Raw genomic sequence first — 22,647 nt, forward strand, 5'->3', positions numbered from 1 at the left:
CCAGCTGTGGTCACCTTACACTATAGCAGACCACTTTACGGCAGGTTCAGTTTCTATGCCTGTAATCAAGATAAAGGACTTTGATGTTGCAAAATCACTAATCGCCACTGTTGCAGAATCACTAAACATTGTGGATTTTCAACTGTTCGACATTTTAAGATACAAATAGACTTTCCCTGTGTTATTAATTCCACATGTCATTGCTGAATACTGTGGTTATTATTCCTTTGAATTGTCAACTTTTTCTTCATAGAGTTCCACTTACATGGGCCTCCTGGGGATGATTGCTCTAGGTTGATTCAATGTGTATTCCTTATCTTCAAAAAGGATACATTCATTCTCTTTCCCAAATTGCTGTTTTTTGAGTCTGCTGGATGTTCTTACAGCTTAATATTCTTTTCAACAAACTGAAACATTTGTAGAGAGATGGTCATTCTCAATGTAACATTTTTTGTGAAAAGCTAGCAAATCTAGACAATTTTACTGTTGAACACTTCTGTATTTTCTTCTCTCTCTCTGAAGGAGTGGTTTTTATAAAAGCTTAGTAAAATTTCCATTATATTAAATTAATTTATATTAATCTATACATATAGTCTAGGCTATGGGTAGAAAAAGAAAGGGAAAACAATAAAGACAGGAATTTCTTTCATAGTTCCTCCTTTTTAGTCTTTCTGCTTCTCATACACAGACTGATACAATTCTTGGGGACATCTAACTAAAGACCAGGTCTGAGAAAGTGATACACTTCCCAGAACGATGACTGATTCTTCCAGAATTCAGTGAGAGAATTGCTAATTTTTTTTTTTTTTTTTTTTTTTGAGACAAAGTTTCACTCTTGTCACTCATGCTACAGCACAGTGGCACAATCTTGGCTCACCGTAACCTCCACCTCTGGTGTTCAAGCGATTCTCCTGTCTCAGCCTCCCAAGTATCTGGGATTACAGGTGCCCGCCACCACACCCAGCTAATTTTTTTTATTTTTAGTAGAGACAGGGTTTCACCATGTTGCCTGAGCTGGTCTTAAACTCCTGACCTCAGGTGATCCACCTGCCTTGGCCTCCCAAAGTACTTAGATTACAGGCTTAAACCACCATGCCTGGCTGCTAATTTTTTAAAAAACACATGAATGTTCCCTAAATATTTATTTTCTTGTGGGTCATTCTTATGTGAAAAACCACCGTTTTATGTCATAACTTAGACACAATAAACAGAGTCAGATACTTCATTTTTCCAATATATGAGCTAAGAATAAAATCTTCATCCTGAAATTGAATGTTGTATTCTCCAGGCAGAGAAAACGGACATTTATTGGATGTTATTGCTGCTTTCTTTGCAGTAATGACATTATGAAAGCTCTTTGAGTAATATAATTTGAAAATATTATTTCTGTGTTTCAGGTCATGCAAGACAAGATAATCTGCCTTCCGAAAAGAGTGCAGCCTGCTCAAAACCACTCTTCCCTTTCGAATATTTCTCAAGCAGTTGCCAGTACCACCCCGCTGCCTCCACCTAAACCATCGCCTGCTAACCCCATCACTGTGGAAATGAAAGGCCTGAAGACGGATTTGGACCTTCAGCAGTATAGCTTTATAAACCAGATGTGTTACGAGCGAGCCCTCCACTGGTATGCCAAGTATTTCCCTTACCTGGTCCTCATCCATACCCTGGTCTTTATGCTCTGCAGTAATTTTTGGTTCAAATTCCCTGGCTCCAGCTCCAAAATAGAACATTTCATCTCCATTCTGGGGAAGTGTTTTGACTCTCCTTGGACCACACGAGCTTTATCTGAAGTGTCTGGGGAGGATTCAGAGGAAAAGGACAACAGGAAGAACAACATGAACAGGTCCAACACCATCCAGTCTGGTCCAGAAGGCAGCCTGGTCAACTCTCAGTCTTTAAAGTCCATTCCTGAGAAGTTTGTGGTTGACAAATCTACTGCAGGGGCTCTGGATAAAAAGGAAGGTGAGCAGGCGAAGGCCTTATTTGAGAAGGTGAAGAAGTTCAGGCTGCATGTGGAAGAAGGCGATATTCTGTATGCCATGTATGTTCGCCAGACTGTGCTTAAGGTTATCAAATTCCTAATCATCATTGCATATAATAGCGCTCTGGTTTCCAAGGTCCAGTTTACGGTGGACTGTAATGTGGACATTCAGGACATGACTGGATATAAAAACTTCTCTTGCAATCATACCATGGCACACTTGTTCTCAAAACTCTCCTTTTGCTATCTGTGCTTTGTCAGTATCTATGGATTGACGTGCCTTTATACCTTATACTGGCTGTTTTACCGTTCTCTACGGGAATATTCCTTTGAGTATGTCCGGCAGGAGACTGGAATTGATGATATTCCAGATGTGAAAAATGACTTTGCTTTTATGCTTCATATGATAGATCAGTATGACCCTCTTTATTCCAAGAGATTTGCAGTGTTCCTGTCCGAAGTCAGTGAAAACAAATTAAAGCAGCTGAACTTAAATAATGAATGGACTCCCGATAAACTGAGACAGAAGCTACAGACAAATGCCCATAATCGACTGGAATTGCCTCTTATCATGCTCTCTGGCCTTCCAGACACTGTTTTTGAAATCACAGAGTTGCAGTCTCTAAAACTTGAAATCATTAAGAATGTAATGATACCAGCCACCATTGCACAGCTAGACAATCTTCAAGAACTCTCTCTACACCAATGCTCTGTCAAAATCCACAGTGCGGCTCTCTCTTTCCTGAAGGAAAACCTCAAGGTCTTGAGCGTCAAGTTTGATGATATGAGAGAGCTTCCCCCCTGGATGTATGGACTCCGAAACCTGGAAGAACTGTACCTGGTTGGCTCTCTAAGTCATGATATTTCCAAAAATGTCACCCTTGAGTCTCTGCGGGATCTCAAAAGCCTTAAAATTCTCTCTATCAAAAGCAATGTTTCCAAAATCCCTCAAGCAGTTGTTGATGTTTCCAGCCATCTCCAGAAGATGTGCATACATAATGATGGCACCAAGCTGGTGATGCTCAACAACTTAAAGAAGATGACCAATCTAACAGAGCTGGAGCTCGTCCACTGTGACCTGGAGCGTATTCCTCATGCTGTGTTCAGCCTACTCAGCCTCCAGGAATTGGACCTGAAGGAAAACAATCTGAAATCTATAGAAGAAATCGTTAGCTTTCAGCACTTGAGAAAGTTGACAGTGCTAAAACTGTGGCATAACAGCATCACCTACATCCCAGAGCATATAAAGAAACTCACAAGCCTGGAACGCCTGTCCTTTAGTCACAATAAAATAGAGGTACTGCCTTCCCACCTCTTCCTATGCAACAAGATCCGATACTTGGACTTATCCTACAATGACATTCGATTTATCCCACCTGAAATCGGAGTTCTACAAAGTTTACAGTATTTTTCCATCACGTGTAACAAAGTAGAAAGCCTTCCAGATGAACTCTACTTCTGCAAGAAACTTAAAACTCTGAAGATTGGGAAAAACAGCCTATCTGTACTTTCACCGAAAATTGGAAATTTACTATTTCTTTCCTACTTAGATGTAAAAGGCAATCACTTTGAAATCCTCCCTCCTGAACTGGGCGACTGTCGGGCTCTGAAGCGAGCTGGTTTAGTTGTGGAAGATGCTCTGTTTGAAACTCTGCCTTCCGATGTCCGGGAGCAAATGAAAACAGAGTAACTTATTTTTTGTTAAAATTTGACTGAAACACGCTTCTACCAAATACAGTGTGAATAATTAGGTAGTGTTAATGCCTTTCCTATTTTTTTTTTCCTTTTCACACAAAACAAAATGTACACAAAGATTGAGTAAGGAATATGTATTTTTAATAAAAATTTAATTGTATTTTTTCAATATTAATATTTTAAAGTTTTATTTGTCTTGAAACACAACGTATCTATTATCTACTGACAGAAAGACATGATTCCATTTGTTGTGGTTTTTTTCATTTGTTTTCATTTTTTTAGTTCATTCTTGTGGAAAGGAGGGAATTATAAGTTGCATGCTTTTTGACATTTTTTAAATAGAGGAAGATATTTTGCCAAGGCCATTTTTAACTTGTTTACACCTGTACAGGGTCCATATTTTTGTTTTCATTGTGTGTATATCAAGGAATCTGTGCTAGTTATTTTAATACCAGCTGCCTTCTCCATTGGCCAAGAACTTCATTCAGTGGAACTTCACATAAGTGCATTGTCACGTATTGTAAGAGTATTTTAAATGTTCTCCTGCCTCCAACAAAACCCGAAATTGTATTATTTCACATACCTTACAGTTATCATTATCCTTAGACAAGGTTTTTGTGAGTGAAGAAAATAATCTTTAGTGGTCGATATGTTTGAATTGGTCATTTATCATTTAACTTACTTGCATTTTACCAACATTTTAAAAATATTTAAAACCTAAATACAGAGGCTCTTCCCACCTTAATCTCAATACTGCTATGTAGTACTGGTGAACAACCTTATAAAACCTAGATTTATTTTAATATTCTTGTGGGTAATTAAATTTAAAAATTATAGAATTAGAAGCCTGGTTTTTGAGTAATTTAATCAACTTTTATATCTTGATATGTGGCTGCATCAGATGGGAAAAAATTTGCCAAAGCACCCTGTTAAAGAGCTGGTGTCCTGCAGGGAGGCCCTCTCCTTTTCTCAGCACAGTGTGGCAGTGGTAATCTATTCAAATTTTGCCTGTTGAACAAAATAATCCACTTGTATATACAGTCAGCCTTCCGTACTTGTGGGTTCTGCATCTATGGATTCAACCAACTGTGGATGGAAAATATTCAAAAAGAAAGTTGTATCTGTACTGAATATGTACAGACTCTTTTACTTGTGATTATTCCCTAAGCAATACCACGTAACAACTATTTAAATAGCATTTACATTGTTCTAGGTATTATAAGTTACCTAGAGATGATTTTAAGTATATGCGAGGATGTGCATAGGTTATATGCAATTACTACACCATTTTATATCAAGGATTTGGGCATCCTCAGATTTTGGTATCCGAGGGCATCTTGGAATCAATTCCCCATGATACCAAGGGATGACCAGATGTTGATCGATTTCCCTCAAGCCTGCCCTTGCTGTGAATACTAGTGCTACAGGCACAGGAACTCTATCTGCTCTCTGGCTTAAAATATGTATCTCTCATCGAAAATTGTTTGTTAAAGTGTGAATAAATTGCTAAGTTGTTGTTGCTTAGCAGTAATTTTTGCCTGACCATCAGCAGAGCTTTTATTCTCCTTTGTACTTAAAATCCCACATAGCATGGGCTCTTGGGCAAAATATTTCACTGACTATTAAGCATGTAGAACAGGAAAATGAAATGCGCTATTTATGCCCTTGATGCAGAACCAGAACTACTGATTATGAGAACTTTGTTATATGTACCAAATTCACATTGACCATTTTCTGAGCTCTAAACTGATTTAAGTAAGTTTTGTGACTTAACAATGAAAGAAAGTAGAAAGATGCTTTGGGTTTTCAAAATGTTGTTTTAAAAAATTGCTCCTTGGGTGAATTTACTCATTGCTACTTTGGGTTGTATACAAAAGCCAATGATGAGAATTGCTCCTCAGAAATGTGTGCCTAAGTTGTGTTTTAAACTTTACAATACATGGTGGGCCGAAGCATTAGAGAAAGAGATTCTTGGCCAGGCGCAGTGGCTCACACCTGTAACCAGCACTTTGGGAGGTTGAGGTGGGCAGATCACGAGGTCAGGAGATCGAGATCATCCTGGCCAACATGGTTAAATCCCATCTCTACTAAAAATACAAAAAAAAAAAAAAAAAAAAAATTAGCTGGGTGTAGTGGTGCATGCCTGTAGTCCTAGCTGCTTGGGAGGCTGAGGCAGGAGAATTGCTTGAACCTAGGAGGCCAAGATTGCAATGAGCAGAGATCGTGCCACTGTAGTACAGCCTGGGCGACAGTGCAAGTCTCCATCTCAAAGAAAAAAAAAAAGGGAAAGAGATTATTTTCATTTGTTTAATAATCTAATCATACAGACCAAAGTGCTTTAAGTTTCTGCTCTATGTTAATCTTTTAGAATAGTTATTTTGCTAATTTATTGAGACCCGGAATTGAAATAGTATGTTCAGAATAATAACATGGTTATAGTTCTTGTATGATATTCAATTTTAGAATATTGTTGGAATCCTGAGTTTGAACAATGTATTGTATTTAGAAACATAGCCCTGTTTTTTGTTTTGTTTTGTCTTTTTTTGAGACAGAGTCCCGCTCTGTCACCCAGGCTGGAGTGCAATGGTGCAATCTTGGCTCACTGTAACCTCCGACTCCTGGGTGTAAGCAATTCTCTTGCCTCAGCCTCCGGAGTAGCTGGGATTACAGGTGACCACCACAACACCTGGCTGATTTTTTATATATTTTTAGTAGATATGGGGTTTCTCCATGTTGGCCAGCCTGGTCTCAAACTCCTGATCTCAAGTGATCCGTCTGCCTCAGCCTCCCAAAGTGGTGGGATTACAGGTGTGAGGCACCACGCCCGGCCCTGTCTGTTTTAAACAAATAATTTATTGGCAGATTGTCCATGGTTGAGCATAACAAAAACACCTTGTTGAAAGACAAGCTTAGGTAACTGCTGGCAAAACACTGGGTGCACTATTTTTCTGGATAAAATTTTTACTTACTTTCTATATTACCCTTCAAAAGGGATCTCTTCAGGTTAAAAATCACGTTTATGCTGAAGTCTTTATTTGGGGTTAACTAAAAATCTCCTATGGGTTCATAACTGAAGTCACTAATAATTTATTTTTTATCACTTGTAAAAATTTGCTCAAAATTTCAAAAAATATTGATTTGTTTTTTAATGATTTTGCAGGCTGACCCCCAACCTAAATTTTGATAACATCCAGTAAGTCAGTATGGTTCTACGACTTCATGTTTTAACTAGGAAGGAAAATTCATAGATATTCCTATTAGCTTTTATAAAACTTCGAAAGTCTCAAATTAAGTTTGAGTCTAAATTTTCTGACACTGGCCCTTTTTAATATTGTAAGTTTTTGTTCACTTTCTTAAGTAAAAAGCATTTAATTACTATTTTGCCTTTAAATGGGAAACTCAGGTAATGAACTGCTGACTTTTCTAAAATTCTTTAACTGATCATTTCAGTATTGAGGGATATTTACCTAATCACTTTCTGTATTTTACAAGTGCTCTTTCTAGAAAGGAATGACTACTATAGCTCTATTTCCCCAATCCCTATAGGATTCATAAAAAATTGCTTTGTATAACTATAAAAGCACCATATGTGTTCTTAACTCCTATGGCTGCTTGAAGCTCATGGTGGATAAGCCTTCTGGTCAGTTTTAATTGTTAAGTACAGAACAAACAATTGTTTGGTGATGGTCTGGTTGAAAGAGAGCATATAAATATATCCCAGTGGAACTCACCAACAAGACCACACCTCAGAAACTACTGCATTTTCTTGTTTTATGTTGGGTTTGATTTGCTTTTGTTTTTAATACAGCTCTTTTAATATAAAGATTCTTGGTACAGTGAAATCTCATATTTCAAGTGTTATTCTCCACCCACCTCTTCCCCTGCCATTGTATTTCCCAGCTATTTCAAGGAGTTTTAACAATTTACATTGCATATTATGCAGTAGATACTGCTTTTTCAGAAAGGCTTGGAAAACATATCTGCTATGAGTAGTTTGTTTAGATGTAGCCATTTACCTGGCTCTCAAGTCATCTTTGTGGAGAGGGTCTTAGACAAAAATCTTTCTTGTTAGCTTGGGATAAGTGAAGTACAAATTCTTACAATATGCTATTTCAGGATTTCTGATATTTAAAAAGAGAAGACAGAATCTTTATATCTCTTATTGACACTTTCCCCAAGAAGAGTTGTGCTCTTATTTATTTTTATTTTCTAAGAAAAGTCCATCCTTTAAGTAGTTTCTTTTGCCCTCTTATTTCATACCAAATACCTGATCAATGGAAATGATATATTTATTTAAGCAGCAAACATTCCTGATCCATCATATGAAAAGTGTCAGCAATAATTAGTCGTGAACAGGTAAGATCAATTTCAATATAATTCCATTTTGTTTTTAGATACTAAATGAAGATTCAATTACCATTCTCCTATGAATTCTGAATGTGATAATGTGATTCAAACAGTCACATTTTTAGTAGGATCTTAGTAACTCAGGAGAGCATTCCATACAAGATCAAGTTAGCAAAACAAATTAGCAAAACAGCTTGGTTATCAGTGAGGAGGCTGCCTAAAAGATCAAGAAGATTTTCTCTTTTCTTTCTAGTTAGAAACATTGCAAGAAAACTTGGATAGTCTTCACCAGACCTGCCATGATTTTTTGAGATTTAGGCCTCAGTGACATGCTTCTGAAAGTGTCCTGCCAGCCTTCCAAGCTAAGCATCCACTCTTCCATCTTCCCGAAGTCACTCACAATAAAGGTAACATCTTTAAGTTCATTTTTGAGAGGTAAAGGAGGGTCTTTCCCTGCCCAAAGGAATTTTTTTTTATCAGAATACCTTGAAAAGTGGATATATAAATTTGGAAAACTTAATTTCTTCACCGTGTTCAATAATAAGTTTCTATGCATGGTTTTTAATGTGATGTAAATGTGTTTCTTTCTTCAGAATACCTCTCTTCGCTCCCCCCACCTCATTCTGCCTCTTTAATGAATATTTTTATTGGAGTTCAAACTCCATGCCTTATGTGCTCACTCAGTTTTCTTTTTGACCCTGTTTACTCTGTCTGTATGTATTCAGATTGTGTCAAATGCTGGCAAAACCTCTAAAACAGTCAAGAAAATGCTTGAAAGTTGATTTGTCATAGTGCAAATTCATGATAAAATGTCTTAATGTTATTTGGATATGTAGTACATAGAAACAGAAAAATAAAGTAGTTTTTGTAACTTAAAATAGAGATTTGTCCCTTTCTTACTCATTTTTAGAAATCATGTTTATCATTTGCATTTCTTAAACTATTACCAAGGCTCCCTTTTCTCTGCAGGAAATAAGCTGCATGCATTCTTTCACTTTGTGTTGAGCTAGTTTCTGTAATTGTGGCTAACTATTTCCTTCCTTAATTCACTCTACTGTATCTACCTAGGGTGCCCCTGGAGTTTCATTTGAGTAATTAGTGCCTTAATATGTAATCTGGAGTGCAATTTCTGTGCATTCGCCAGATCAGATTGTACATTGGCTGTCCCGCTCAGCTTTCAGTAAATAGTCTTATAGTAATGATTGTGATTACTTAAAGGTATCAGAATGATGCTGCACAGCTAGGAGGCCTCCTCTAGTTAACCACATTCACTCCAGGTTTAGGGAAGCCCTCTACAAGGAAACTTTGTGACCTCTTATGCATGAGAAATGATGGGTAATTTTCAAAGCTAAATTTTCACTTTACATATATTTTAATAGTGTTTATTTTACTGATCATCAGCCCTCTGGAGAAGGATTGTTGAGATAAGGAAGGGTGCTAAGTGTGATGGGAGAGGCTATGTAAATGTGAGTAGCAGAAATTAGAAGAGATAGTGTGAGAGCTCTGGAGAAATTTTGGAGACAACAGCTAAGGAATGCCATAGATTAGAGACATCTGGCAATTTCAGTGCAATCTGCACATACAGAAAAAAAAACTCTGCCCACTGCCATTCTCCACTGTCCCATCTTCTAGTCTTTTCATTTATACAGAGTATTGAGATAAACTCTGAAAATTTTTTAATTGATTTAGTTATTAGTTATTACTGGCTAGCAACGTAAATGTTTTGTTTGGGTGAAGAAGTGAATGCATAAAAAGGAAGTCATTGAAGTTCATTTGAGACTCAGTGGAGTATTTACACTCTCAGAGCACAAGGCCCATATATTTCTTAATGTAACTTTGAACCTCATCCTAAATATCCAAGTAGGAAAAAAGTGAAAGCTGTTCATAAGATACAAAATTTTGTGTGAGTATGGATATTTGAATGCAGACTATACTGTAGATTTCACATTTAAACGTATTTGAACACATTTCAGTCCAAATAGTTATATGATCAGGCATATCATAAGTGATAGAATATTTTCAGTTTGAATATTTTGCATAAAAGATACAAGGTAGGCAATGATATTATCAAACATCTAAACCAAATTGGCCATTCTGATTATTCAGGGATTCAGGGATTTTTCTGTTATAAAGTTTGAGAACAAGTAGAAAATGGGCTTTCTCCTTATTTTTAAATCCTTTACAGAATTAATTTTATTTCAACTTGAGTTACATCTAGACTTCTTCCATTAAAAAAAAAATACTGTTCAGTTCTTATCAGGTAACAGGAAAAGTGACACAAAAGAGGCAACCTCAAAGTTTTACATTTTTTTATCTCCCCCACAGTTCTTCTAAATAAAAAAAAAACTCCCCAGAAGTGATGCTGATATGGCAAAAATATATAGCATTACTTCACTTTGGATTGAGAAGGTTCTTGGGATTTTATGGTAATTTAATATAGACTGACAATTTTGTTAAAATCATACTCTAATCTTTGGACAGCTTTGGACATCTTAAGATGATTTAGTCCAAGAATAATGAAAACCTGTGCAAAAATGTGAAGGTGTACTCCCTATGCATTTGGGCAATAAATGTCCATAAGCTTATGAGTTCTGTTCATGTCTATTGGGCTGTATGAATAAATTACATTTTAGTAATTTAAATTTCTTTATGAAAATTAGTTTTCAGAGTTGCCACTCTCAACAAAATTCTAAAAGGCTATGCTATGTACAACAATGATCTCTAAATAAAAACCAAGTTTTATTTCATGGGTGCATGGCTTTTCTGTGACCCTTTCCAACAGGAAGTCAGTTTGTTCAAAATTAGAAGACTGTTTTTTCTTAACTCTCCCCAGGTTGTAGCCTCTGGTGGTGTGACTCATAGACTTTCCTGGTAATCACACTTTGAACCTTGACAATAAGAGCATGCTAACAGATTTAGCAGGTTTATGCATCTAGAAACAAAGACAGGATGTTGACAGCCTTTAGTGATGAAGTATTTAAAATAAATTCATACTTGTAAAATTGAAAACCAGAGATTCAGCTTTAGTAAAAAACAATGCAATCTAAACATTTAGCTACGTAAATATTTTCCTAAGTCCAGGTAACCTCTCAAAGAAACTGATTTGACCCGGCGAGGTGGCAGGTGCCTGTAGTCCCAGCTACATGGGAGGCTGAGGTAGGAGGATCGCTTGAGCCCAGGAGTTCTGGGCTGTAGTGTGCTATGCCGATCGGATGTCTGCACTAAGTTTAGCATCAATACGGTGACAACCCCATTTCTTAAAAAAAAAAAAAGAAAAAAGAAAACAAGAAAAGAAACTGATTTCATGTCAAATGGGAAATACAAAGAATGTCAGATTAAACACATGGTTTATATTAAATAAGGCTGTCATTTGTTGGGAGGTAAAGGGAGAATGGAGCTTAGAAAGCAGCCTCCTGATAAAGGATGCTTAATACGCTTTCTAAAATTCAGAATGATTTGTTGCCCTTCAAATCCTACCAACTTTCAAATAATCAAATCTCAAGTACAGCAAACCAGCTAGGTAATTATTTTCAGGTGACTTTCCCTAACTCAGAAACTGCTAATGACTACTAAGTGCTTCAGTTATAAATCTGATCAAGAACTTGCATCAAAAAGGCCAGAAAATTAATTTCAAAATCTTACGGAAAAAACTGATAATGACGTTTTCCATCCCCCCCCACCGCCCCACCGGCATTCCCCACCCTCTGAACCATATCCTGTGTGAACATTCTTAATAGCAGTGCACTACACTTTGTAAGACAAAAGTTGAATTCTGGGTTGTTTTCAAATGTTTAGAATCATATTTTTTTCTCATGTGTACAGGGAGGAAAAAAAAACATTATCCAAAGATTTATCCAGGATTCTACAAATGCTTTAAGTAAATTCAACAATAAAGGAATTATACTTACTCTATTTATGTACTTTGATTGATCAGACAGGGGCACACAGAGTGTTGGATATTCATAGAAATGCCCTATCATTAGTTCTGTCCATCCAAATCCAATCTAGGGCCCTGTGTGTATTAAAATCCATGAAGTTTTTTAAGAGTTTTCAATACTTACTTAGACTTTCTCTAACACTTTCTACCTGCCTCATTATTTAGGGCACTTACCACTTGGATGGTTTTAGGGCCTATCATATCTTTCCTTGCAAAGTTGGAGGCCCACTAAGTGCAGAAACCAGACTTATTTATCTCTATATTTCCTTGTGGTGTTTACCATTGTAACTTGAACCCAGTTGGCTCTTAAAAAAACCCATAGAATCAATCAAAAGGCCTAACTCTATTAGCTAAGGGTCTTGGAACCTGAGGGACCATCATCTCTGTTCAAATTCATTCCCAGGTACATGAGTTTCTCAGGGCTGCCATGACAAAGTACCCCAAACTGCATGGCTTAAACAGAGATTTATTGTCTCAGTTTGTAAAGCACCATGTTTGCAACAGCGTTGGGTCCTTCCAAGGACTGTAAGGGGGAGTTTGTTCTGTCCCTCTTTCCTTTCTTTTGGTAGTTTGCTGGCAATCATTGATGATCCTTGACGTGTAGATGCATTACCTCCATCTCTGCCTTTATCTTCATATGGTAATTCTCCCCATGCCTATCTATCTTTATGTCAAAGTGTGCCCTTTTTATAAGAACATAGTCATACACCCTAATGACTTCATCTTAACTTGATAATCTGCTAGGACCCTGTTTTCAAATAAGTCATATTCACAGGTCCTGAAAGGTAGTGCTTCAACATTTTCTAAGGGGACAGAATTCAATCCATAACACTAGGCAAGATTCTTCTCTTTCTTGATGAAGCTCTTAAACTCTAGGTTTATTACAAACAGAGCCACTGAAGAGTAGTTAGTCCAGAGGTTTCTAAGAAGCTCTAACTCTCCAACAGAGTATCTTGGAAGGATTTACGGAGTGAACAGGGCTCCTGGTTTTATATCTGTTCCACTTAATATTTCCATGTAACAAACCAGCCCAAAACTTAGTGGTGTAAAGCAACCACATTATGACACTCATATTCTGTAGGTAAGAAATTTAGCACAGCAGAGACCTCTTATTTATGCTCCATGATGTGTGGGACCTCAGTTGGAAAGAGTTGATGGCTGGGAGCTTGAATCATCTGGAGGTATCTTCACTCCCATATCTGGCATCTGATTCTAGCTGTTGGCAGGAACCTCAGTTGAGGCCATCAGCCAGACTAGACCTCCCCATGCAGCCTGGGCTTCCTCCCAGCATGACAGCTGCAGGGTAGTCAGGCTTCTTACATGATAGCCTAGGGCTCCAAAGCAAGTATTCCAAAAGACAAAAAGGATGCTGCATCATCTTTAATGGCCTATCCTCTAAAGTCACGGACCTCACTTCTACCACAGTCTATTAGTTAAAACAGTCATAAATCTTGCCCCATGTTGGAGCAGAGGCAGAGAAGACATAGAACCCACCTTTCAGTGGGAGAAGTGCCAGTGTCACATCTTAAGAATATGCGTAACAGCAGATATGGTCGTAGCCATCTACGAAAAATACAATCTGTCACAAGATCTCACACCAAATTCTTCAACCATGGAGCAGCACTTCTAAATGTTTTACATGTAAGGACCGCTAACTCTTTAATGTTTGGTAACATTTATAGATAAGAAAGATAGGATGCCTAGTAGCCAAGTAACACTCATGAATTTCATACAGTCTTTCAGCATATCCAGTGATTATTGTAGAAAAGCAGAAAATTGCCAAACCGAGTGTTTTCATTTCTCCTTTTCTTTCAGCAAGCTGGGAGAGCCTGGCAGAAAGCATATTATGAAATAACTGCAAGAAAGCCATCATTTCATTTTATTGCCTCTTTAAAATCATTATCTTTTTGACAGGATTTCAATGAGGCACTTTTACAAAATTTGGTTGACACTCATGCATCTCCTAGTGTAAGCCAAAATTTCCTAAATTGCTCAGAGACAGGTGGGCACATACAGGCACACAAACCCCTTGTCTATGACTTCCACAAATGAAAAAGAGGAAATGTCTCAGTCTCTGCGGTGAAAATGTGGAGAGACCAGGAGTGGGCCATTAGCCACCCCCTGAGCTTCTGTCTTTATCCCAGCACAGGAGTGTACTCAGAGCCCTAGCTTCCTGCCCTCCCCAGCCTGACCCTAGTGAAAGTGACAAACCCTCCCAGCAATTGCAGGACAGGCAGCGGGAGCAGGTTTCTAGGCTTCTGCCTCCTTGCTTTGCAGCAACGTTCTCAATTAACTCACATCATTCTTCTAGATCAGGAGAAACATTTGGGTTGGAAAAAGTTTTCTAGGAAATAATTACTCATGAGCAAAGGGACCAGAAAAGTCCCAGAGATGTTCTCCAGCAGACAATTTAAACTAATGACTCGCTGCTGGGCAGCCCGCCCTATAATGACTGATATAAACCATGTCTATGTAATGCTGTATTAAGATCTCCCTCCAGTCTGCTAAATCTCCAAACCAATTCATTGAGGGTTTGCCTCACTCGTGTTTAATCTTGTAAAATCCACCAACACATTTTGCTTGTTCAGAAAGAATATTTAATAGTTATGATCATCCATGATAATGTTGTAGTGCAGATGTTAAACTGGAATCTGTATGTCCCTCAAGATTTAGATGAAATTGGCCATACCCCAAGTCCACTGCCCTCTCTAAGGTTTCATAAATTTCCAGTGTGTTTACATTTTCAGGCCACTGACTCTGAGCCTCTGTCTCTACGGAACATCTTCCATTCATCAGCTTACCATTGCTTAGGTTAGATCTCCATTCTAGAGTTTGATCTCTGTTCTACCCCTCTTAAAGCCACTGCCCTCTTCCTGGATTTCCCCCAACACTCACGCACCAGGTTTTTGTGCATTTTAGAGACTTTAATGAAGGTTTGGAGGGACAGCTGAGCCCTCATGAGAGCAGTGCAAGCTACTCTAAAACCCCATGTTTATAAAAGCCACCCCATCTTCCCTCTCCCAGCCCTCCCGTCTTTTTCTCTGCTCCACAACCCCATCTCAGGTTCCTCACTTCTGGCAGAGGGCCCTCTAACTTTCTTGTTTCCTGGTCTTTTATTCTGTACCTCCTCACTCTCACCCCCGCCCCCTCAGAGCTGACCCAAGTGTTTCTCTACACACTTCCACCCTGTAGAGGGGATTCTGGCATCTGCTACACAAGTCGCTGCTTTTTGCTGTCTTTCACAATCTTCCTCTTCTGCCCTCTGAATAAGCCAAATCTTCAAGCTTATCCCTCAGCCTGTTGTCCCCCTTTGCCCTTACCCCAGCACTTGGCGGCCTCATCTACCTTTCTGTGGCATCTCCTGTATTTCTACTTTCGGTCAGCATCTCTTTTCCACCTCCCACCTCCAACTGCCTTCTGGACATTTCTCCTGTCCTGTCATCTCAAGCTTCATGTGTTTAAAAGCAAACCTCTTCTAGGCACAACTCTCACACTGGCAACTGCCTCCTAAATAATCTCATCATCAGCTGATCCCCCTCCATGCTAGGCTCTCTCTTCTCCACAGCTAGACTACTGTTCCCAACTGTAACTCTGACCTTATTGCGCCTCTGCTCAAAAACCTTCTCAGTGTCTTCTTGATATTGCCTGTGGACCTTACCCTGACTTTCAAGGTGGACCACAAGATAGGCCTGACCTGCCTTTCCAGCACAAGCCCTGGAGTCCAAAAGGAGTTCCAATTCTTACTATCCATTTGCCTGATGCATGTCTTTGGGCAAGTTCATTTAAACTCTCCAGCCTCTGTTTATATTAAAGATAACCATATATTGGTCCTTCCCAGAAAGTGCTAAAATGTCTTGATGCTGGTCACACCTCAGCCAAGTGCCTGATTAGCTATGTCATGGAACAGTTAGGTGGGCTCTGAGAAGAACTGAGTGGAGTTGGGGGAAGATGATTCGTTCTCTTTTCTCTGAAGTTCAGATGTTGACAGGTAGCTGGCGTTATAGGCACTAAGGGCTAGAGCCAAAACTTTGGCTACATCAGAGAATCTGAGCCTGGGAGGCCCTGACGTAATGCATGGCCATTACACATTCAGTCCAGAGTTTACATCCCATCTCTGCCACTTTCTGCGTGTGTGTTTTGGAGCAAATCACTTAGTTCCTTGAGCTCCATCCTCCTCATCCATAACATGGAAACCTATTCTAAAAGTTCCTGTGAGGATCAGTGGTCTGAGGTAGGTGATGTGCCTGGCTCAGTGCTTGCACTCAGAAAACCTGCTAGTCTCATGATGACTGTAGTCCGAGCTCTATCTCTGGATAATATAAAATTACCTACAATACTGCACATTTTCCTAATGTCAACATTTTTAAGACCCAGAATGTGCTAGGCATTGTTGCAGAGGCAGCAAGTTTACATCCTTGTCATCAAGGAGCTGGAGCATCATGGAGGAGTCACAGCTAAGCAGCTATGGCTGGGCAGCAGGATAAGCAATGCGGTGAGTGAGTCAGGGAAGCCCTCTGGACACACAACTGCTTTCTCAACCAGCCAGCATTTTCTGGGAACCTTCCAAGTAGCAGGTACTATTCTAGATACTTAAGGACCAAAAAATCAGTACTATGATCCTTGTTCTCAAAAAGTCCATAATCTAATAGGAAAAGGCATCCATGCATTCAGATAGCTACAATGTGTCGTAAGAGCTAACCTAGAAGTCTGTTCACTCTAGGACCAGCAGGGAAAGTGGGCCAGAGTCACCTGGCCATGGGAAAGTTTTCAGGAGATGAACCTGAACTGAGTCTTGCTGCAGATGATCCCCAGAAGAGAAATGAGAGGACCTCAGGGAAAGAGCTTTTAGGGTGGGGACAGAGGCCTGAAAGACCAGGTGGTATGATTTGGAGGGTTTGGTGCCAGGGCAGGGTCGTGGCCATTGTAATGGAAGGGAGGTAAAGATGGGAAGATGTGAGGATCTGAGGGTGCCCATGCCACAGGAGCTCTTTATTTTATCCTCCAGCGGTGGGAAACTGGGGAAGATATTTAAGCCCATCCACAGTTACATTCAAAGGCAGGGCAACCTTACAGTCTGTCTGAGTTCTCTGTGTTCAAATTCTTGTAACAAGAAAAAACTACCATCTGGTTTTTTAGAAAACTAAAGACTACAGAGAGAAGCCAAGAGTCGGCTGATTAGCAATGCCCCAAGCAAATTTCACAGTGCATGAGACTCATAAACATCAACGTGTTGCTTCAGCTTGTTCTTAGCATCACTAGACCTCAGGAAAACCAGCCAGCAGACTCATTGTCCTTTGTCCCTGCCTCTTCCACCTTATTTCACACCCCGGTTTCTTCCTTTGCTTTGCTGCTGCTTTCCAGCCGATTACAGGAAATGTGCCCTGTTTTCATGTCCGGAAAGTCAAAAGGAAACCACCCAGCTTGCCTGAATAAATTCTGAGCACCATTCTCAGTGCAAAGTTCTCCTCCTCCCTCTGCCTCTACCCTTTGTTGTACTGGTGTGCTCATTTGTGAGGTGTCATTATTCTCAGGGTGTATGAGAATGTGCAAAGGTTTTTATCTGCCCATCCCCCTCAAGCCTGCTTCCTGAGTCAGTCCAGGCTGCCTGCTCGGAGTACTGTGGGCTGGGTAACCCAGGGCGAGAGATGCACTGGAAGACGTAGCTTGGTTAGCCAAGTGTCCCCATCAGACCTCTTGCTCTTTTTCTGTCCCCAGAGGAAAGGTGGAGCTTTCCGCCTACAGAACTTAGTTTCGTTTTCCCGTTCTTTCTAATGCTCTGTTCCTGCCCTACCCTCCTGGGTAGCTTGGGTCTTAGTGTTTCTTCTAGAAAGCACTCTACAGAATGTCTTGGTTCTCCAAACCAAAGGCTTTGATACTACTGGGAAAACCACAGTCTTGAAATGCTAGCGAGCACACCTCTCCTCCAATGGTGCCATTGCTTAGTTATTTTGCAACCCCTGCCTCAGCCTCTGGCAGGATCCTGTCTGCCAGGGCAGGGAGCCAGGCATCTCTGACATCCACACTCCCCTGATCACACCCTGGGAGCCCCTGACTCTTCCCACCACTTTCAGATACAGAGGAAGTGCCGCAACTTGGAATATGAGACTGGCCCCTACCATGGCTCTTCAGAGGGACCAGGTGACACAACCTGAAAGTGAGAGGCAGTTTATGCCCGTAGGGTGACATTAGACCAAATAGAGGGGGGAAAAAAACCCCGAGGAAGCTGCCAATAAACTCTACGCCCTCCCTCCGTCCCGTGGATGATTCCTAGGCTCAGTGGTTTGGTTTGTCCTGCCAGGGATGTCTCATACCACCAAGAATCCGGCTGTTTTGTCATGAAGCTGTGACCAACTCGTTAACGAGTATTCACTTTCCTTCCTCCCAGCCTGGATTTTCCTTTCTCTTATTTTTGCAACCCTGCCATGGCACCTCCCGAAAAAGCATTAGCAGGTAAGCTTTGCCTCAGACTCTGTTTTAGAGAATCCGCTAACCCTGGCCCACTGAACTCAGAATAACACTCTGAACCCACTAATTTGGCTGGTTTGTTCCGGGGTTGGCCTAAGCTGGTTTATAATCACCTTTCCCTGACACCCGCTAAGGCCCCAAAAGAAGGCTGTTCCTTGTTTCTTCCTTGGAAGAGAACAGAGTCAGACCAGCAGATCCCTGGAAAACACTTAGGCAGAGGGAGAACTGTCACATCACTATTAACATGATGGGGGAGAAATGAAAACAATCTAAGCTCCTAAAAATGAGAGTCATTTTTTAAATGATATATTTTTACAATAAAACACTAGGTAGACATTTAAAATAATGTTACAAATATATTCATTGACATATAATTCATTAAGTGTTAATTGAAAAAAGTAAAGTTTAAAAATTAAGCACAGTGTAATCTCACTTATGCAGGAAAGAAAAAACATATATTCATATATTTAAAAATTGGAAGAAGATATACATTCAAATGCAAACAGAGATTGTCATTCAGTGGCAGGATGATAAGTGGGCTTCCTTTTGTTCTTTATATGTATCAGTATTTTAAAATTTTTCCCCTAAGAATTATATATTAATTGTGATTTTTTTTTTATTTAAAAGAGAAAAAAGTATCTGGGCTTGGCACTAGCAAATGCACATTCTGCCAGCAGTATGCTGTAACTTTAGAAGGAAAATTAGATGAAGACCCCAGAGAGACTCTGGAGGACTAAAGATAAAAGATATGCTTTCACAACGGCTTTTATTTATGGTAAGAATAATTAGAATGATATTGTTTAGTATTGTTCCAATAATAAATACTTGTTCAAGTATAAAGGTAATACGTGTGTATATATGTATATAAACAAGAACAATGTTGTAGTATTGCTGTGGCCACTGTCCTTTGTGAGGCAGCTCATAAAATAGACCTGTGTATTTCATTATTTTATTATTCTTAATAATTAAATTATCCTTAATATAAATATGTTGCTCCTTGAATTTCTTTTGGTATGGTTTTTTTTTTTTTTTTTGAGATGGAGTTTCGCTCTTGTTACCCAGGCTGGAGTGCAATGGTGCGATCTCGGCTCACCGCAACCTCCGCCTCCCGGGTTCAGGCAATTCTCCTGCCTCAGCCTCCTGAGTAGCCGGGATTATAGGCACGCGCCACCATGCCCAGCTAATTTTTTGTATTTTTAGTAGAGACGGGGTTTCACCATGTTGACCAGGATGGTCTCGATCTCTTGACCTCGTGATCCACCCGCCTCGGCCTCCCAAAGTGCTGGGATTACAGGCTTGAGCCACCGCGCCTGGCCCTTGGTATGTTTTTAGTTTTTGGGAATTTTGAGGGATAAACCATTGCCCCTATACAGGGTGGGGCAAACGGTGAGCAGTCTGTTTATTCAGCATACACCAAGTTCTGTCTGTTTTTCAGAACTTAGCTGGGAACTAGAGAATCAGAATGTAAAGACACATACTCTTCCCTCAGTGAGCTGGCAGGGGACAAGAACCAGTGAACAAATGTCTAAGATGGACTGCAATCAGTACTCTATGCCCAGGACTCTAATGGGCCCAAAAAGGGCATGCAGTCCAGGTGGGGAAGCATGCAGTCCGGAAAGGCTGCCCCAGAGTAGGGGATGTCTGAGCTGTACGTTGAAGGACAAGTGGTGTAGAAAAATAGCCTGTTACATGGCAAGAGTGACAACATCTTAAGGTGAAATCGCCGTAATGGCTACTATTTGACTCCTATCTAGCAAAGTTTTCTGCAGCAAGGTCTTTAAATAATGTTATAGCATAGATAGCCTGAAAAAGATGCTTCCCTAACCTTCCCAATTATCACAAGTTTCACAAGAAAATCTTAAACATGATCACGTGCCCATGTTTTACTCTAAAAGCTTGTTACAAGTGTAGGAATCCACTGTCTCATGGCCACCAGAGACCTTGTTTCTGTTCCTAAGTCCCTAGTAAAAGTTTTTTTCTAAGAAACTGGATTTGTCAACCTCTCACTTTGGCCTCTCAGTTCCCTTGGCCTTTGGAGTTAGGTTTGCATAGACCTGCTCACCACATGGAACAAGTGGTGAATTAGCCAAAGAAAAAGGGAAGGTATTCTGAGAGGCTAGAAGATATGGGAGAGAGCAGGTCCAGGGACTGGAAGAGTTAAAATGTTATCAGTGCTGTCCAGAACTATCTGTGGAAGTCCCACATCTGTGATGTCAACAGGGCAGTTACCAGCCACATGTGGCTGTTGAGCAAGTGAGTAAGTGAAATTTTAATTATTTTATTTTTAAAATTTAAATATAAATAGCCACATGTGACTAGCGGCTACTGTATTGAACAGTGTAGCTCTACCTAGTTTTTTCAAAGTAGGTTTGGTTTTCATTTGAAAAGTGAAAAGGAGTCAGTAGACAATGTTAAAACAGAGTAATTATATGAGTGGATTAGAAAGAATGACTACTTGCAAATTTGAAAGCAGAGTACTTTGGACTGTTTTTAAGATGCATTCACGTTCCATGACCTTCTTAGAGAAGATTAAAAAAAAGAAGTATATATAAAACAAACATTGCCATAAAATTCATTTTTGGAGCAAAAATGAAAAGGACTTAATTAAACTAAAGAGCTTCTGCACAGCAAGAGAAACCATCAAGGGAGTAAAAAGACAACCTACAGAATGAGAGAAAATATTCACAAATTATGCATCGAACAAAGGTCTAATATCCAGAATCAAAAAGGAACTAAAACAAATCAGTAGGCAAAACACAACCCCATTAAAAAGTGGGCAAAGGATATGAACAGATACTTCTCAAAAGAAGATGTAAAAGCCAACAAACATGAAAAAATGTTCATCATAACTAATCATCAGAGAAATGCAAATCAAAACCACAGTGAGATGCTATCTCACACCAGTAGAATGGCTTTTGTTAAAAGTCAAAAGATAGATGTTGGCAAGGCTGTGGAGAAAATGGAACACTTACACACTGTTGATGGGAATGTAAATTAGTTCAGCCACTGTGGAGAGCAGTTTGGAGATTTCCCAAATAACTGAGAGTTGAATTACCAATTGACCTAGCAATCCCACTCGTGGGTATACACCCAAAGGAAGATAAATCATTCTACCAAAAAGACACATGCACACGTATATTAATCACAGTGCTTTTCACAATAGCAAAGATGTGGAATCAAACCAGGTGCCCATCAACTCTGGATTGGATAAAGAAAATGGGGTACATATACACCATGGGATACTCTACAGCCATAAGGAAATGAAATCATGTCCTTTGTAGCAACATGGTTGGAACTGGAAACCATTTTCCTAAGCAAACTAATGCAGAAACAGAAAACCAACTACTGCATGTTCTCACTTATAGGTGGGAACTAAACATTGCATACACATGATCATAAAAATGGGAACAATAAACACTGAGAAATACAAGAAGTGTGTGGGGGTAAGTGTTGGAAAAAAATACCTATTGGGTGCCATGCTGACTATCTGAGTGATGTATGTATTCGTATTCCAAACCTCAGCATCACATAATATAGCTTTGTAACAAACCTGCACATGTACCTGGATTCTAAAATAAAAGTTGAAAAAAATTATTTTTAGAAATGATCTGACAGTTGAAACTACCAAACAATTAGCTCACCTGCAAACTGAAACATAGCAGATAAGCATCTCAGCAGGAAACTGAGAAGACAGCATTAGGGAACCATTCCCTAGGGCCTGCATACAAACGGCCAATTACACATATGAAACAGAATTCAACTCTAGGAAATTTCATTAAAAATGAGATTCTCATTTTCAACTGTCAAATTGGTAAAAATTTACTTTGAAGACAGAATATTGTTGAAAATGTAGAGAAACAGTTACTCCCTTAAACTTCTTTAGGAGAATAAATTGGTGCATCCTTCTGAAGGACAGTTTGGCAAGATTATAGCAAAAGACTTGAAAATGTTCAAACTTTGTCAGCCAGCTATTCCATTTCTGGGAACTTACCATTAGGAAGGAAGGGATTCTTGAGAAGATTTACACATAAGGCTTTTTGTATCTATGTTACATACGACAGTGAGAAAAATGACAACAAATTAATTATGGTTCTTAACCGGGAATTTCTTAAATGAATTACGATACATCTACACAACTGAACACTACATAGCCATTAAATAACATATTGTATATGAATACTTAACTGCATGGGGAAATGGGTATGATATATTGTTTAGTAGA

The 22,647-nt window shown here is 39.4% G+C and overlaps 1 protein-coding gene across 6 annotated transcripts in view; it reads left to right on the forward strand.

Moving 5' to 3' along the window:
• The window catches only part of LRRC8C (leucine rich repeat containing 8 VRAC subunit C), a 138,481-nt gene that overhangs the window by 83,528 nt on the left and 32,306 nt on the right, over positions 1–22,647 (forward strand). For 4 of the 6 annotated variants that reach the window (XR_012512490.1, XR_012512486.1, XR_012512488.1 and 1 more), the window contains 3 exons: positions 1,398–8,430; positions 18,346–18,410; positions 19,053–19,200. Coding sequence is in view for 1 of the 6 variants with exons in the window: in XM_074381152.1 (XP_074237253.1) it covers positions 1,398–3,671 (2,274 nt within the window). In the remaining 5 variants the exon portion in view is untranslated. Of the gene's footprint in view, positions 1–1,397; positions 8,902–18,345; positions 18,411–19,052; positions 19,201–22,647 lie in introns of those variants that run through there. The other 2 variants (XR_012512489.1, XM_074381152.1) reach the window with 2 other exon arrangements.

Source organism: Saimiri boliviensis, chromosome 11, assembly GCF_048565385.1.
Source record: "Saimiri boliviensis isolate mSaiBol1 chromosome 11, mSaiBol1.pri, whole genome shotgun sequence".
NCBI lineage: Eukaryota > Metazoa > Chordata > Mammalia > Primates > Cebidae > Saimiri > Saimiri boliviensis.